Source organism: Gopherus flavomarginatus, chromosome 2, assembly GCF_025201925.1.
Source record: "Gopherus flavomarginatus isolate rGopFla2 chromosome 2, rGopFla2.mat.asm, whole genome shotgun sequence".
In the NCBI taxonomy this organism is placed as follows: Eukaryota; Metazoa; Chordata; order Testudines; family Testudinidae; genus Gopherus; species Gopherus flavomarginatus.
Window position 1 is genome coordinate 82981246 of NC_066618.1, and position 15689 is coordinate 82996934.

Genomic DNA, 15689 nt, shown 5'->3' on the forward strand with positions numbered 1-15689 from the left:
AGTTGTGACACAGTATCTGAACTAGTGAATCTGCAGGATTGGAGCTCTAAACCCTCAATTATGCAATTAACATGCACTCTCAGAATTCAGCGCTGTAAGGTCTCCATTAAGTTCTAGATGGAACTGGTTGTCGAAGGTGCATTTTTAGAAAAGAAGAACTCTTCCTTCACTTAGTGTAATAATGCTTGCAAAACATCTGAGATACAGCAGAATTCTCTTGACACAGGAAGCTCCATGTTTCCTAGTTTCTGAAGAAGTAGATAGGATTAATCACCCTACTGGTCACAAAAACAGAAGCACAGTTATCTTCCATAAGAAGCCTGGTAAATCAGTGAGTATCTTATCTATCTTTTCTCTCTCTCTCTCTCTCTGTCATTTATTAAGTGAAAAGGTATAGTAAATTATTAAGAATTAACACTAATGATGGTGTAATGAAGCAAGGGATGCAGCTTTTCAGAACCATTTGAGCGGGAAACCAGGTAGGAAACTAGGAGCTAGTTGGGAATGCAGTGGAATGACCAAAGCCATCAGGACAAATAGAAGAAGTCTTGTTGAAAACTCTCTCCAACATTATATTAAAAACAACTCTGGATTTTGGATTTGGAAGTGTTTCTGGAAAACTTTGATCTGAAGACGGCTTCATTTAAGAACATGAGCACATAAAACATAAAATCCTTCATATCTGATCTAGAGGGTGTCAGTTTTATTGCATGCCACGAGCTGAGCTTGCAACTCGTATTGCACTATGCTGAAGCTGTACCATTTAACATCTTATTGCCACATGTAAAGAGGCTCTCTACTGCTTAGAGAGAATTAAAGTCTGTGGCAGGAGTGGTCCAGGAAAACTGCACTGGAACTGGCAGTACAAACACTTGGTGTAAGCCCTGTCTTCATATAATGTGCAATTCCATTGTAAATTAGCAATTGTAGTTATATAGGATAGAGCAGTGGTGGTTCTTTTTGGTACTGAGACCCACCTTCCCCATTAGCAAAATAGGAAGGGCAGGGTGGTCATGACCCTCTGACATCTGGCTGTGAACCCCAGGATAGAGAATCTCTGGTATAGAGCATTATCCCACTTTTTATATATATCATCCCACTCTGAAAGGATTGTGACTGCAGGAGCTGTTAAATTCTCTAGAACTGTTTGAATTGCTTCAATCTGATTTTCTCTGAATCAGTCATATGAGAGGAAGTAGAGCCTAGTAATTAAAGCATGAGACTGGCCTCTGGAGTGCTGAGTCCTATTACCACCTCTGTCACAGACTTGCTTGGCGACTTTGAGGAATTAATTTCATTTCTTTGTGCCCTGGTTTCTCTTACTCACTGTGCTACAGTAGAACCTCAGAGTTACGAACACCAGAGTTACGAACTGACCTGTCAACCACACAGCTCGTTTGGAACTGGAAGTACACAATCAAGCAGCAGCAGAGACAAAAAAGCAGCAAATACAGTACAGGTCTGTGTTAAACATAAACTACTAAAAAAAGGGAAAGTTTAAAACAAAGATTTGACAAGGTAAGGAAACTGTTTCTGTGCTTGTTTCATTTACATTAAGATGGTTAAAAGCAGCATTTTTCTTCTGCATAGTAAAGTTTCAAAGCTATATTAAGTCAATGTTCAGATGTAAACTTTTGAAAGAACAACCTTAATGTTTTGTTCAGAATTACAAACAGCCTCCATTCCTGACGTGTTGATAACTCTCAGGTTCTACTGTATTGTGGAGCTTAATTCATTAGTGTTTGTACAATGCTTTCACAGGCACTTCTGCTGTAGGAAAAAAAAGTATTATATGTGTGCTTTTCTGAATATGTTGAGCATATAGGACACGTTGATGCCAAAACAATGCATTTTTGAAGGTCGGTTACAGCTAGCATTTGGCTACGTGTGGAATTAATATTGTGAGGTCTTGCTATACTGATAGTTAGTGTTCCACTCTTTTAATGGGAAGCTACAATGTAAGGAAAAACTTGATCATCTGATTGCGATCCTTTAAATTAACTATTTGTATATAACAGCAAAAAGGCTCAGGAACTTGCAATTTTTGCAAGAATGTCTTTTTGCTTTTAGTGAGGAATATAAAGCATCTGGGTCTTGGAAGTCCCCTGAGGGCAAGGCCAGGTTTCATCCAGGAAGGGCCAAATCTATCATTTTCCTGCCAAATCTTCAGGGATATAGAATGATATTGGCAAGAGGTAAGTGATTTGAGAGTAGATGCAGCTGGGTCTCAGTGTTCAAGGCTCAGCTGTCATGTATAGAAAGGAAGAGGCCAGTATTATCCAAAGGAAGATGGACCTCTAGAAAATACTGTGTTGTGCTGATTAAATTCTAGGAAGGGGAAGACTTGCTTTAGGGCTTGGCTTATACCTTAGAAACTGGAGTAGTAATTTCACCCTGCTCTGAACAGAATGTAGTTCACACTTACTTCATTCCCTTGGGTTTTATTGGCATTATACTCAACTCAAAAGCATTTCAGTCTGTAACATTATAACTTTTGAGCTCCAATTACTTGCAAAATTTCAAAGAATGTTCTAGAATCAACGGCCAGAGCCCTGTTGGTTTTGGGGAAAATCAGAAAACTGAAAGTGGGGGTCGGAATGAGGAACAAATGGAACCCCTGCTGTTTAGCAGATCCACAGCTTCAAGCACTTCTGCAACTGGCTGTAGACCAAACAACTGCTTGGTTGGCACCCATTAACACTGTCTGAATAATACAACATTCCATCTCTACTTGTCCTCTCACAGACAGAAAGAAGACAAATAATGGAGTGGAGGGAGAGGGAAATAGGGGAGTGCACATAGCCACTGGTATGGAGTCCCATAAGCCCTGAGCATTGGATTTAAGGATGAGAATGGAGGGCAGACAGAGCCTGTAGCATGGGAGTGAAGAGGGTATTTGAAGAAGGGAAGATTGGGGGCACAGAACCCCTGGTAGGGGAGATTAGAGGACCTTGTCTGGGGGAAGGAGGCATGGCCTACAGAACCCCTGGTGGGTGGGAAGATGTGAATGAGAGGGAAGGGAGATGGGGGGCACAAAGAACCTTGGCAGAGGGAAATTTGGGGAGATGTAGGGAGTCCTGGAAATATAGGGGGATGGACAGGGCCAGCTTAGGGGTGGGTGGGCAGGACAACCACCCTGGGCACCAGCATTTGGAGGTGCCAAATCAACAAGATTTGTATGAATGCACGGGTGCCTTGTGTAGAGCCACTGAAAACATTTATCTCCCTGAGCAACAAAACACTTAAGGTCAGTCCTGGGGATGGGAGGGTGGCACATGGGGAATTTCAGGGTGGGAAATGGAGGGATGTGAGGAGTCCCTAGTGGGTGAACATGCTTGGCCTACACAGAATACAAATGTGTGATCTTCTAGTTGGTAACTCAAATAGAGCAAGATGAGGGTGACCCTTGCTTTCTCCCCAAGGTTAGCTGGTCCTAAGGGTTTCCCTGAAGAGATTCCCAGTGTTCCTTCTGACCAGAGAGTTACTATATTAAATCCAGGGCAGAGATATTGAGCCACGTCTGCTGGGAGGAACTAACCAGCATCTCCTTCCAACACCTGGGAAGAGGGTGACTCAGTATTTGATTTCATTTAGATTTGGGGCTTACACAAACTCCACCTGAAAGTGCAGCCGTGCAAAGCTCTAGCTGCCCTTGGCAGACTTAACCACAATAACGATTAAGAGTTGCTAAAAGTAAATTCTCCCCACCCCACCAGACCTCATCGAAATCACCAGTCCTGTGAACATTGCAGCTTAAATCAAAGAACACCATCACCTAGGTTGGCCTCCACTTGTTTTACTTCTTTATCCATTGGCAAGGGGAAGCCTTGTGTTTGAGCCCTGAAAAGGGAAGGAAAACTTGGGCGTGTGTTTTTGTTCTCTGAGCTAGCACTGCTGATAAGGGAAACTCCATCTTCTTATATGGCTGTGTTCTCTTGTAGTTTTGCAACATTCATTCTCACTGACTGCTGTGAGGAGGTTTTGACCAAACCACCTTTGGAAACTTAAATTAACACAGTGTGCTCCTTGAGCAATGAGCTGTGATGCCATAACTGAGTCAGTCAGGGCTGACACCCTCTTGCTTCAAGTGTCCCAAATGCACAACTTGGGAAATATCTGCTAGTCATACAGCACCATACCATACTATACCAAACAGAACATAAGAAGGGCCATACTGGGTCAGACCAAAGGTCCATCTAGCCCAGTATCCTGTCTGCTAGGTGCCCCAGAGAGAGTGAACCTAAAAGGTAGTGATCAAGTGATCTATCTCCTGCTATCCATCTCCACCCTTTGACAAACAGAGGCTAGGGACACCATTCCTTACCCATCCTGGCTAATAGCCATTAATGGACTTAACCTCCATGAATTTATCTAGTTCTCTTTTAAACCCTGTTATAGTCCTAGCATCTCAACCTCCTCAGGCAAAGAGTTCCACAGGTTGACTGTGCTCTTTGTGAAGAAGAACTTTTATTTATTTTAAACCGACTGCCCACTAATTTCATTTGGTGGCCCCTAGTTCTTATATTATGGGAACAAGTAAATAACTTTTCCTTACTTACTTTCTCCTCACCACTCATGATTTTATATACCTCTATCATATCCCCCCTTAGTGTCCTCTTTTCCAAGCTGAAAAGTCCTAGCCTCTTTAATCTCTTCTCTTGGCCTCTTAACAGATGCTAAGAGGAGACAGACAGCATGAGTGTTAATTTTTCTACATTTAACAGTGTTTTACAAAAATTGAAAGAGAGAAACCATGATCTTCTTGCTGCCCATTGTTTTGGTCATCACACACAACAGTGCAAGATGTGCAGTAACCAACTCAACATTGATGTACAAAACCTAGTTTTAAAAGTTTACAGCCATTTTAACATTCACTCACTAAGAATTCATCAGCTTAAAGAGTTTTGTGCATTTGCTGGGGCAGAAAACAGTAAAATTCTGTCACATAGTCACGCGTTGGCTGTCACTTGTACGTGCTATTAACTCAGTAGCAATATGTTGAAAAGAGCGTACACGTCACTTTCAATTGTTGGAAACATATAAATGTCCTGGAGTAATATGGGATAGTTTTGGAATGAAATTGCTGAATTGTACTGTTTCTTCTTGAACCGTGCTCTAAAAATATTCACAGGCACTACTAAAGCTCTGGAGTCAAACTCATTCAAAGTAACTTCATTGTTCAAATTGATATCCAGTGTAGACAAGAAACTAGAATGCAGATAAATGAAAACATTTGTGGTTATGCTGTGACTTTCAAACTAAAGACTCTCAGTGAAAGTGATTGAAGGAAGTGTGAAACAGAGGTTCTGCTTTTATTTTTATCAGCGAGCTCAAAATTATTTACAAAACAGATATAACCTCAGTGAAAACAATGTGCGCAAGAAACTGTCTTATTGGCAAATCGTTCCTTTGAAGAGTTTACTGAAGCTTAAGCACGCAAAACTGATAAAGTTTCTGACATGGATAAGTTATGTGAAAAATTTTGTACAATCTAAAGTCATTTTGTCTCCTGAGTTTCTAGACTGCACAAGTACGAAAGAGAAATACTTTGATTTTCAAGATGACAAACCCAACTGGAAGCAGAAACTTCAAGAAATTGAAAAAAAAACTAGGTTCTTACATACTTTCTATTTCATGTAGCAAAACATATGCTGAAAGAGTATTTTTGTTAATGAATTTCACGTGACAAGATGACAGATCAGTTGGAAGTGGACATAGTGAAAGTCAAACTACAGAGTTGCTGAACTTTTGAAAATACTGAGTACAAGGACATTTCCAGGCCTGGAAGGGGTAAGAGCTGGTGAGAGCTCCCCTTCTCCAAGGTCTGAAGCTTTAACTAGATTGAAGTCTATACCATCTAGCCACCCACCATGTCCACAGACCAGGCCAGAAACTGCAACAATACCCTGCAAAACTGGCCTGTATGTGTGGAAGGTGTGTGGGAAGATGAACAACAATGATGTAATTCACACTTTACCCCCCAGCAAAAAGTACCCTGCAGGCTTCCTCATCAATAGTTCTGCAGTTTCAGCAGGTGGGTGGACAGCAGGAGGGGAAGAAGGCAGGAAAATAGCTGTCCTTTATAGAACCATCCTCCCAAAAGCCTGTGGGAACTTACTATGTGAGGATAGGGATTTCTTTGGGGATGATTCTGCAGGCAGCATTTCCTGCAGATGCCTAAAATATGCATCCCTGGATTACTGTTAAGTGACAAGCAGACAAACAAGCTGAACACTCCTCTTCTCTGAATGTACACAAGCAGAAATAATTATTAGGCTCAAGTTCTTAAAAAATACATGCAAATAGTGATTTCCTTTGCAATTTGTATAGAATTTCCTACTCCTTGGAATCTTTCTTAACTAAGAATGTCTGTGTGGATGAGAGGAATGAATTTCCTGCAGGTATTTTAGAGAATATATTTCTAGTTTTATATTGATTGCAAAAAGTTGATACTTTATTGCAGTGGTTTTCAACCTTTTGTCATTTGTGGACCCCTAAGAATTTCAAATGGAGGAAAATCCTAGACATAGTCTGCGGACCACAGGTTGAAAACCACTGCTTTATTGCATGCATTTGTCTACTCACCCACATTTGATTTGCACATAAGATAGAAGCTGTTGTGGTTTAGCCTTGGAGACAGTGATTGAGAGAAAGAGGCAACAAAAATGATTAGGGGTATGGAACAGCTTCCGTATGAGGAGAGATTGATAAGACTGGGACTTTTCAGCTTGTAAAAAAGATGACTAAGGGGGGATATGATTGAGGTCTATAAAATCATGACTGGTGTGGAGAAATTAAATAAGGAAGTGTTATTTACTCCTTCTCATAACACAAGAACCAGGGTTACCAAATGAAAAGAATAGGCAGCAGGTTTAAAACAAACAAAAGAAAGTATTTCTTCACACAATGCACAGTCAACCTGTGGAACTCTTTGCCAGAGGATGTTGTGAAGGCCAAGACTATAACAGGGTTCAAAAAAGAACTAGATAAATCCATAGAGGATAGGTCCATCAATAGCTATTAGCCAGGATTGGCAGGAATGGTGTCCTTAGTGTTTGTTTGCCAGAAGCTGGGAATGAGCAACATGGAATGGATCACTTGATGATTATCTGTTCTGTTCATTCCCCCTGCGACACCTGGCATTGGCCAATGTCAGAAGACAGGATATTGGGCTAGAGGGACCTTTAGTCTGACCTAGTAGGACCATTCTTACGTTCTTATGAGAAGGATCTTGATACTAGAGCTCTGCTTTTGTGAAAATCTCCTCAGAAAACTTACCCTCTGAATCTCCACCATATGAAGGTTACGTGATCCAGAGAAGGGGAACTGTCACCCACATGTTCTCACAACAGAGCTATCTCTAAACACAAAACAGGCTGAGAGACATCCCTCAGAGATGGACATTATCATCCCTACTAAACAGGGTCTTCACATAGTGAAATTTTCCAGATAGATGCTAAGATTGGTGTTAGGGAATGAAACTTTCTCCCAAGTACTTGATTTTCCTCCCTTCTCCTTTACTTCTCAATGGTTTCTTTCTTTTCATGGCAGGCAGGCTCTGGTTATCCTGTATACCTCAGTAGAGTCTCTTCTGTAGACAACTCTGACAGACTTTAAAGTGAGAGCGACTGTACACAAAGTAAAATAAAATGCTGAGGCAGACAAAATTGGATTCTGAATTAGGCAACACTTCTACTAAATTTTGATACAAGGTGGATGAGGTAATATATTTTATTGGACCAACTTCTATCTGTCACACTACAATTAGGCTACAAGAATACCGCATAGAACAAATTTTGACACCAGCAGCCTAAAAGCAGAACGTTTCATAAGTCAGTTTTTGTTGGTTTGTTTGGTATTAGATTTTTATGCTACGTGGAATTTTACAGTAGTTCATAAGAGAAAAGCTACATGAGACTGCCATCTATCAGCCTCTTCACATATTGAGAAGAAGAGAGCCTGATTCTGCTGCAGTTGTGGGAAAACAGGTGACAATGGTAAAGTTTAGCACAAAAAGCTACAAGAGAAGTAGCCTTTCTTCATTTGGTGGAAGTATATAGTTCAAGGAAGTTAATGCACAGGCTCCTATTGACTTCATTAGGCTTCAGCTCAGAATCTTAAGTTTTTTAATGTGTCATTCAGTGCTCTGACTCACCCAATCCTGCATTTCTACAGCAGTAGAAGCCCCTCAGCTACAAAGGTGGGGTCTCAAAACTTATTCCCACCTGTTATCTCAGTCTGGTGAATGTTTGGAGATTCATCCAACTTTTTCAAACTCAGACATCCTTGAATGCAGATTGAGGAGAGAGACATTCGAGGTGATTGTCCCACATCCTCATTATCACTGCAGCTGGTTGTGGGGGAAACCAAAGGGATGAAGGAATTCTTTAAAAAAAAAATAAGAAAATGTTGGCGCATACTAATTTGGGGGGTAGGGGCAACCCTCAAAATTTACCCTTTTCCCTTGCCAGCAAATTCAGGTATAGGGGACCTGATAACTCCTACTAGCAAACTCAGGCATAGGGCACCCTCAAAACTCACCCTATCAGCAAATTTAGTCATAAAGGGCTCTCAAAAATCACTCAGCTGTGAAATTAAGACTCATGAAATCTCAGATCTCTTATTCTTGAATGGTAGGCTAGCTCTGCATGAAGAAGCCTGAATGGGTCCATTGTACTTACACACAGAATGATCCTGGATTTCACATTACGAACATCAACTGTAAAGCATCATGAGAATGGGAACCACTGGAACTTCTGAAATGAAATTACCGATTCAGAACAAAAGCATGGTCACAATGTTCTTCTGATTATATCTTACAGGCAGTTCTGCCACAGAGTTCTTATGGTATTCTTGACAAGTCACGTAAATCAGACTTTTCACAAGAGGTCACTAATTGAGTGTGCTTTTTTTTCTGGGTACCCAGCTTGAGACCCCAGGATCTGATTTGCAGAAGTGCTGAGCAAACACAACTGCAACTGAAGTCAATGGGAGCTGTGCTTTGAAGTGTTACATAATGCTAAATGGTCTGAAAAGTCAGCCCTAAATATCTCAAATCGGCACACAAAATTAGTGGACATTATTTATCTCGATCTTTCTGTATCTCAGTTCCTCATTTGTAAAATGAGGATAATATCCTTTACCTCAAAGGGATGTTTTGAAGATAAACTTATTAATGTTTGTGAGGCACTCAGATGGTCTAGTGATGAGCACCTATAAAAAGTCTTAGGAAATTGTTAATTATGTATTCAGTGCAGGGCTTGGACTGTGCACAATAAATAAATCAAGGGGCCATGTATTAAATGATAAGTATAATATAGTTTCTTAAGTAGATACCAGTAAGCATTTTATCTTTATTTTTCTTGTAACTATTTTATGCCTTATTACTTGTACTCACTTAAAATCTCTCCCTTTGTAGTTAATAAATTTGTTTTACAGTTTTATCTAATCCAGTGTGTTTAAATTGAAGTATCTGGATAACTATTTAAGGTAATAAATTGAGATATTTTTCTCTTAGAGGAATAATTGACTTAATATAGTTGTACTATCCAGGAGAGCACTGAGCAATACAGGACATAGTTTTCTGGGGGGAAATCTGGGACTGGGAGTGTGTTGGGGTCAGCCTGGGGTAATCTTTAAAGCTGGTAAGAGCCAAGCTGTGGCTGACTGGCTGCAACTGAAACAGACATACCTGTGAGTGATTTACATGCCGGTGGCTGTTTGTGAGCAGTCCTGTTCAGTGGCTACAGCAGCAAGGTATTGAAAAGGGCACCCCAGGTTACAGGCAGGAGTGACACAGCTACTCATTAGTCTGGATTGTGCCTCAGTACATCACGGACCTACCTTAAGGGCTCTGAGCTCTATGATCCACTTTGTAGCTGAGTGCGTTAACTAACAGGCAACCTTCATGCTGACATTTCCTGACTTTACAATGCAAGACTTTGCAGCCTTAATGTTCTTTAAATGTGGGATTTACTTGTAAATAATATATTTTGGTTAAACAGGCCAAGCAAACCAGAGGCTGTACAATGTTTAACCATCAGCAGGAGAGGGACATGAATTAAGCACTGAATGAAGAGTTCCTCTGGATGAACGCAGATGGTGCCACAACATCACTGGGGAACTGTGCAGCAAAGCACCTCCCGAAAGATTGTACAGCCACAAAGCTGAATCCCAACCTAGCAGGGAAAACACAACAAAAGATGTGTGCAGTATTAACTATCACCACCGAGAGTTTTGTGTGCTTTGCTCCTCCACTGAAACTGTCATTGCAGATGAGGTGGCAAACATCACACCCAAAACTTCTGTCCTTTTTCAAATATAGTACACTCACTCAAAACACTACAAGGCAAGAATGTTTGTAGCCTTTGCTTAGCCATGAAAGACTCCTCAGTATTTACAACCTTTTAATTTATTTTCTGTAAACATTTGTATGAGTTATTTGGTTTGCAAGAATGGTCGCAGAAACTGGTGTAGATGCATCCACACCACAGTACACTGGAAAGGACTTAGTCAAACCCTCCTGTTTATAAAAGTTGCAGTCATCTGAGCAAGGAGGGGAAACAATATCATGTCACTTATGTGACCAATTGCACAGTACAAATCCTTAATTATAAATAATGAATATTCAAAGCTATACTCTTAGTGAATAATTCATGAAAAATCCATAGGTTAAAATATTTTATATAAAACCTTTGAATATTTTTGTATAACGAACATATTTAAATAGCAAAATGTGTTCACTAATAATTTGCAAACAGCTGCTAACAGTTTTCCTAGCTCTGCTGTTACTGATGGAAAAGATCTATTAAATCATTAACTCCAACCAACTTTCATACCCCAGAGAGTAGGCATTTCTGATATTGAAGAAATAACATGTTAGCATTCAGGCAAAAGGCCATTGCCATAAGAGGAAATAAAATCTCGAATCAAGTGGCTCATTATAATCTAGTATTAAATGTCAGCAGAATCCAGTAATTAGAACAAGATAACCAATCCTAACTATGGATACATTCAAAATGGACATTGTAAGAGTATTTTTTTAAACAAAAGATTTAAAATACAAGAATATGGCACAGAAAATATGATGGTTTCTAAATAATTAGATGTCATTCAGGAAGGAGTTTGAATATCAATTTATATATTGTGAAATCTCTTGCAAGTTAGCAGCTGAGCACAACACGGTGAATATTCCTTGGATGCTAGAGAACACTGATAGGTTTTCTTTAGAAGTCTACAAATAAACATTTTTCATTGTTTGGATTTGATCTGAACTGCAAGAGAGTTGAAACTTTCCATTTCATCCCACAACATAGGTTCTAGTTGTCTAATCTCTTCTTTCACATTTTCCCAGTTAACAGGTAAATCAGCTATTTGTTGTATACAAGGAGATTATCACAAGCACAAGAACAAAAAGAGAGCCTGATTCTCATTTACAGAAAGGCCACTTGACATTGCTCTGATGATGTAAAAGATAGATAGATAGATAGATAGATAGATAGATAGATATACACACACTCATTTTATTCAAGGCTCCTTTGAATGACTACAGCAGTTTAAAGTCACTTGGGTGTAAATGAAAATAAGGCCTAAAGATAAAGAGGAACAATTTTCTTAACTAAAGGCCTTATTCTCGTTTACACAAGGGCCCCTTTAATCCACTTTGGTACTATAATATTAGGTATAAATTTACATTGATATTAAGGTCACTTTATATTGCATAGTGGGATAAGTGGACCCTAGTGCCAGGCCCTTTTTTTTTCCTGAACCAATGGAAACCAAATATGGAAGTACAGAGAAGTCCTTTTACACGAGAAATTTAAGAACTTGTTGAAAGAATAAAGTTTTGCCAAAAAGGGGGAGGGATAGCTCAGTGGTTTGAGCTTTGGCCTGCTAAATGTAGGGTTATGAGTTCAATCCTTGAGGGGGTGATTTGGGGAGTGGTCCTGCTTTGAGCAGGGAGTTGGACTAGATGATCTCCTGAGGTTCCTAATAATCTATGATTCTAGACAAATAACATTTTGCAAATTTTTGCCTGTGGAATGCTACTTAGAAGTTTTGCACTCAGATCCTACCAATGCACACACACTCATGGCTTATTGCTTTGAAATGGGCTAGTGACATCTGAATGTGGTTCAGAAAGCTAAAAAAGATTAACTGTTTTCTCTTCTTTTCTGCTGCTCTCTTATTTGGTTCATTCTAACGCTTCTGAAAACCACTTACTCCACCTTCCTAGAATCCCAGCTTGGAACTATTAGTCAGTTGGCATTTAGTTTTCACCGTGTAGTGGTGCCACATGGCCTACTGAAGACAAATACTTCTCATACATAGTACAAGCGGGAAACAATATTTAGCAAGTTCAAACAGCAAGTTAATTTTAAATTCTTTGTTAACGTGATCTGCAATTTTGTTTTTACATCTTAGCATCAGCAGTTGTTATCCTGCTTACAGCAAAGGGTATTCTAAAGTGAAAATCAACACGCATAGTACATTTTAATGGCTTGTACAAACATATGATTATACATTAAAATGTATTTCATTCCTGTGTTTCACTGTGATACTATACAGTACCTTGTAAATAATCATCCATTTCTTCATTCTTAGGCCAGTGCAAAATGAACACTTCTACTGGTGAACCGGAGATGGAGATACAGACAACAACGTATTACGATGGACAGCTTGATGCAGCGCCATGTTCAAATGATGTCAAACAATTTGCATCCCACTTTGTGCCACCGCTTTATTCCTTGGTGCTGATATTTGGCCTGGTGGGCAATGTGCTCGTTGTGCTGATCCTGATAAAACACAAGAAGCTGAGAAGCATGACTGACATCTATCTGCTGAATCTGGCAATTTCCGATTTGCTTTTTATTTTTTCCCTGCCATTTTGGGCTTACTATGCAGCACATGAGTGGGATTTTGGAAATGCTATGTGTAAAATTCTTTCAGGGGTCTATTTTGCTGGCTTTTATGGTGGAATGTTTTTCATAATACTTTTGACAATAGATAGATATCTGGCCATTGTCCATGCAGTGTTTGCTTTAAAAGCTAGGACAGTTACCTATGGCATCCTCACAAGTGTTGTCATTTGGGGTCTTGCAATATTAGCCTCTCTTCCAGGGTTTATATTTCATAGTGTTCAAAAGGAAGGTCCTCACTGGACTTGCAGCTCTCATTATCCATCAAATTATGAAAAAGAATGGAGGCAATTCCTGATTTTAAAGATGAACATCCTGGGACTTGTCATTCCATTGGTCATTATGATCTTCTGCTACATAGAAATTATAAAAACATTACTGAGACGTAGGAATGAGAAAAAACATAAGGCAGTCAGGCTTATTTTTATTGTAATGATTGTTTATTTTATCTTCTGGACACCATACAACATTGTTGTTCTCATGTACACTTTTCAAGATTCATTTTCTCTAAACAACTGTGAGAGCAGCAGTCAAGTAGAGCTAGCAATCCAAGTGACAGAAGCGATTGCAATGTTTCACTGTTGTATCAACCCTGTGATCTATGCCTTCGCTGGTGAAAAGTTTAGGAAATATCTTTATACCTTTTTCCAAAAAGACATTGCAATCTACCTCTGCAAACACTGTCCAGCTCTTCATGGTGATAAATTAGAACGGGTTAGCTCCACATACACTCCTTCCACTGCAGAGCATGATATCTCCATTGGTTTGTAAAGTGCATTAGAAATATATCCAGTAAAAGTTTCATCCTCCTTTTAACTTAAAATGTTGTGGAATTAATCAATTTTTTTACAGTCATTGTCCTTAATTTTTTGTGGCACTGCAATATTTCTCATTCTCTATGCAGTGAATGCTACCAACTCCACAGGAAAGCTAAATACTGCTGTTTGATAAGCATCCACTTCAAACATGGAATCCAATGTAGTAAGATTTTGTTCTCTGGATGCTGGCCAATGAACAAAGTGTCAATGTGATTTCCTCAGGAAATATAATTCAGAAGATGGTGTGAAGAGGGCAGAGAATGAGGTATGTCCTCTCTCAAGAACCAGTTACCTATATGCAAAGACCACAAGAAAAACTCTGGAAGGAAGGTAGCTGTCAGAGAGTGTATTGGTAATTTATATGGAGCTTGATGTGCCTTGTTTTACTTCAATATTTTTCATTAATGGGAATTTATGACAAAAACAGCTTTGCAACAAAATAAGAATAAAAGGATCTAAAATTATCATGAATTTTAAAAATTAGTGGTTTTTTTCATAATATAATCAACTACTATATGGTAGGGGGAGGTTTATTTACAGCTATGCTGCTACCTTATTTTCCCTATAGGGCAGGAATACCTCTTAAATCACCATGAAAAAGAGGTTTTGGATAAACAGGGGAACAAAAGATTGTGCACCTTTCTGTTGAGGGATATGACTGATCTTATGTTAACCAGAATTGCAGCAAACAGGCCTATTCTATTAACCAGTGACTATGTCTTTAAAATAATCCTTTCCCCTTGACTATTGCATTACATTACCTTATTTAGAATTCAGTTTTACATATGTAACTTAAACATTCAATTACTTATATCTTTAAGAGCTAACTTTCTTTAAAGGGGCTGTGACAGAGGGCTGGTCTACGGGGGGGAAATCGATCTTCAGATACGCAACTTCAGCTACGTGAATAACGTAGCTGAAGTCGAATATCTAAGATCGGATTACTCACCCGTCCACACCGTGTGGGATCGATGTTCGCGGCTCTCCCTGTCGATTCCGGAACTCCGTTGGGGTTGATGGAGTTCCGGAATCGATATAAGCGCGCTCTGGGATCGATATATCGCGTCTAGATTAGACGCGATATATCGATCCCCGAGCAATCAATTTTAACCCGCCGATACGGCGGGTAGTCTGGACGTGGCCTGTGAGTAATCTTAGGGTGACTCACCACTTAGTAAGCTTCCCTACATGGGGCAAATTAGGGAGATAATTGGCTAAGACTAAATGATTAACCAATTAGCCAGATGGCTCATCTCATCAGCTGAGGACAGCTAAAAGAGAGATAGGAAGAGAGGAGAGGGATAGGCTGCAAGAGAGGGCCTGAGAAGCTCAGGGTCTCAAAAAGGTAAGACCTCTTCTCCCCACCACCACGCTATGCCTAGGGAGTGTAGTAGAGAGAGAGAGAGACCCTGGAGCATGGGGTCTGGTTCAAGACCTGAGGCCTGAAGCACAGTTAGCAAAGCCAAGCCATGTTATGAGCCAAAGTCAAGCCCTGTGATAAAGCAAATGCCTGCTTACAAATTCATTGTCTGGTACATGAACTTGGCAAAAACATGTCTGACATTATTAAAACACAGATACTCCTAAGAAGTACTGGGCACTGGATATTCATGAAGGCTAATACAGGTACACCCCAACATAGAGTTATAGTATAAACAAAATCCTGGGAGATGGTATAGGAACACACCAACCCCCAGTAAAAACAAGGATAGGAGGACAGAATGATGAGTGGAGATGTTTTGTCTGAACCAGCATGTAGTGCCAATAACATGTGGGTAATACATCTGAAGTGTACGTAACTTATTTGTATCAATGTATAAAAGAGAACTCAAAGCAGGGGCACCTTTGTCCAGCCAAGGGGACAGCAGAAAGTCCTGCTGCTGACTGAGCTGAGTCCATTATCACGGGCATATATGTGTTAACATACCTGTAGACATGGATCCAGAGAGCTAGG

At 39.8% G+C, this 15689-nt stretch overlaps 1 protein-coding gene across 4 annotated transcripts; it reads left to right on the forward strand.

The window, feature by feature from the left end:
• The first annotated feature begins 203 nt into the window (after positions 1-203).
• Positions 204-14199, forward strand: LOC127043840 (C-C chemokine receptor type 5-like). 4 transcript variants are annotated; one of them, XM_050938051.1, is made up of 3 exons: positions 204-331; positions 1338-1518; positions 12604-14199. In XM_050938051.1, exon 3 carries the CDS (start codon positions 12615-12617, stop codon positions 13686-13688), a length of 1074 nt encoding a protein of 357 aa, XP_050794008.1. In that variant the 5' UTR covers positions 204-331; positions 1338-1518; positions 12604-12614; the 3' UTR covers positions 13689-14199. The 4 variants fall into 4 exon arrangements, with proteins under 4 accessions (XP_050794008.1, XP_050794009.1, XP_050794010.1 ...); XM_050938052.1 differs by having other exon boundaries at positions 1341-1518; XM_050938053.1 differs by lacking the exon at positions 1338-1518.
• Positions 14200-15689: the final 1490 nt, after the last annotated feature.

What these genes read in the sequence shown, in the direction of transcription:
- LOC127043840 (XM_050938051.1), top strand. Translation starts at nt 12,615, where the DNA reads ATGAACACTTCTACTGGTGAACCGGAGATGGAGATACAGACAACAACG.